This window comes from Tachysurus fulvidraco, chromosome 9 (assembly GCF_022655615.1).
Source record: "Tachysurus fulvidraco isolate hzauxx_2018 chromosome 9, HZAU_PFXX_2.0, whole genome shotgun sequence".
Taxonomy (NCBI): domain Eukaryota; kingdom Metazoa; phylum Chordata; class Actinopteri; order Siluriformes; family Bagridae; genus Tachysurus; species Tachysurus fulvidraco.
In genome coordinates, this window is record NC_062526.1 from 1,842,924 (window position 1) to 1,844,413 (window position 1,490).

Here is a 1,490-nt window from a genome sequence, read left to right on the forward strand (position 1 = left end):
TTTTTGTGGTATTTGTTGAGTTTAATCTGTTTGTTGCTGTAGATACGATATAGAAGAGTTCTGTAGGAACTTCTATAATGAAATCGTGTGTAGATACACAACCAGATCTACAGAACATTCTGTCATCATCATCATCATCATCATCTTCCTCCTGAACAAACCGAATCTGAATCACGAACGGGTTTAAAATAATAATAAAAAAACAGAGTAAATTGTGGGACTGTAGAAATGTGAGTTCAGATTAACTTCTAATGGACAGAACAGATCTAAAATCTAATTAAAACTCATGTGTTAAAAGAAAATGCACTCAGAGCTGCGCTGCTCGCTCGCTCGCTCGGGTGTCCTCCGGATCGGGAAGTGGTGGAGGCTGAGAGACGGCGCTCAGTCTGCCACGTGTTCTCCTCCTCTGGGCTGTAGTGATCATCTGCGGGGACGTGTGCTCCACCCAGGCGAGACCTTTGGCCAGGACGTCCACGCTCCTGCGGTGTCTCAGGCTGCGTCTCACGGAGCCTCGACTCTTCGCCACGGATTTCAGGACGTCCTCGATGCAGAAGTCGGGCTGCTGCCACGACTCCAGGGTTTCCGAGGCGACCGGAGTCGGGGTCGGATCTTCGTCGTTCTTTTCCGCTTCTTTATGAAATCCTGAATTCTGTCCCGGCTCTTTCTCGTCCTTCTCCAGCTCTTCCTGTCCTGAATTCTGCTTCGCGTCCACTTCGTCCTTCTCCGTTCCTTCTCTCTCACCTCCTGAGGTTTCCTCGGTCTTCCTACACGTCTTCTCCTCTCCTGTTTGTTCTTCCGTTTGTTCCTCTTCCTCTGAAACGGAGCTGTTTTTTCTTCGAGCGCTCCTCTGTCGTCTTTCTGGAGTTTTCTCTTTCGACGTGTTCCGGTGCGATTTCTCCGAGGCGGTCGGTTCGCCTACTGGATCCTCCTCCTGGTTGGACGTGTGCGTTTCTGCTTGACGGCCCTCGGTTTTCTTCTCTACGACCGTGTTCTCGCTCCCACCGCATTCTCTGCTGCGCCGCCGCGCCGAGTTTCGTCTTCCTCTTACGGCTCGGCCCGCGCTCGCTCGTCTATCGCCCGGAGACTCCACGGAGGCTTCTGATTGGACGTCAGAGGGATCGCCGTCGTCGGTGAGGTTACTGTCAGAGTCGTGGTCTTTGGCTTGACGCAGGAAGCGACGGCGCCACAGAGCAGCCGCGGTCACCAGGTTGTCCGTAGTGTCAGGTGATGCTGCTTTAGTGCTGAGACCCGTAACAGGAACAGGAGAGTCAGGTTTCTCCTCTGTGAAGGATGACAGATTTACGGTTACTAAAACTATAAAAATGTAAGTTTAATTTAGATTATTTGACATAAAACAAGATCTTGGTGGCTGGGTTACATTTTTATATTAGCCCAATCTGGCAACCCGAGCATTAAGGCCATGGGTTCGGTCCTGTTTCTTTGAAAATGGGGTTGAACAGACGACTTCTTATGGTCTGTTGCAGTTCCCA

The 1,490-nt window shown here is 50.6% G+C and overlaps 1 protein-coding gene across 3 annotated transcripts in view; it reads right to left on the reverse strand.

Moving 5' to 3' along the window:
- The window catches only part of cdca2 (cell division cycle associated 2), a 13,027-nt gene continuing 11,537 nt past the window's right edge, over nt 1–1,490 (reverse strand). For all 3 annotated transcript variants that reach the window (XM_027169466.2, XM_047818961.1, XM_027169450.2), the window contains exon 13: nt 1–1,281. In XM_027169466.2, coding sequence (XP_027025267.2) covers nt 308–1,281 — 974 coding nt within the window. In that variant the 3' untranslated portion in view covers nt 1–307. The remainder of the gene's footprint in view (nt 1,282–1,490) is intronic.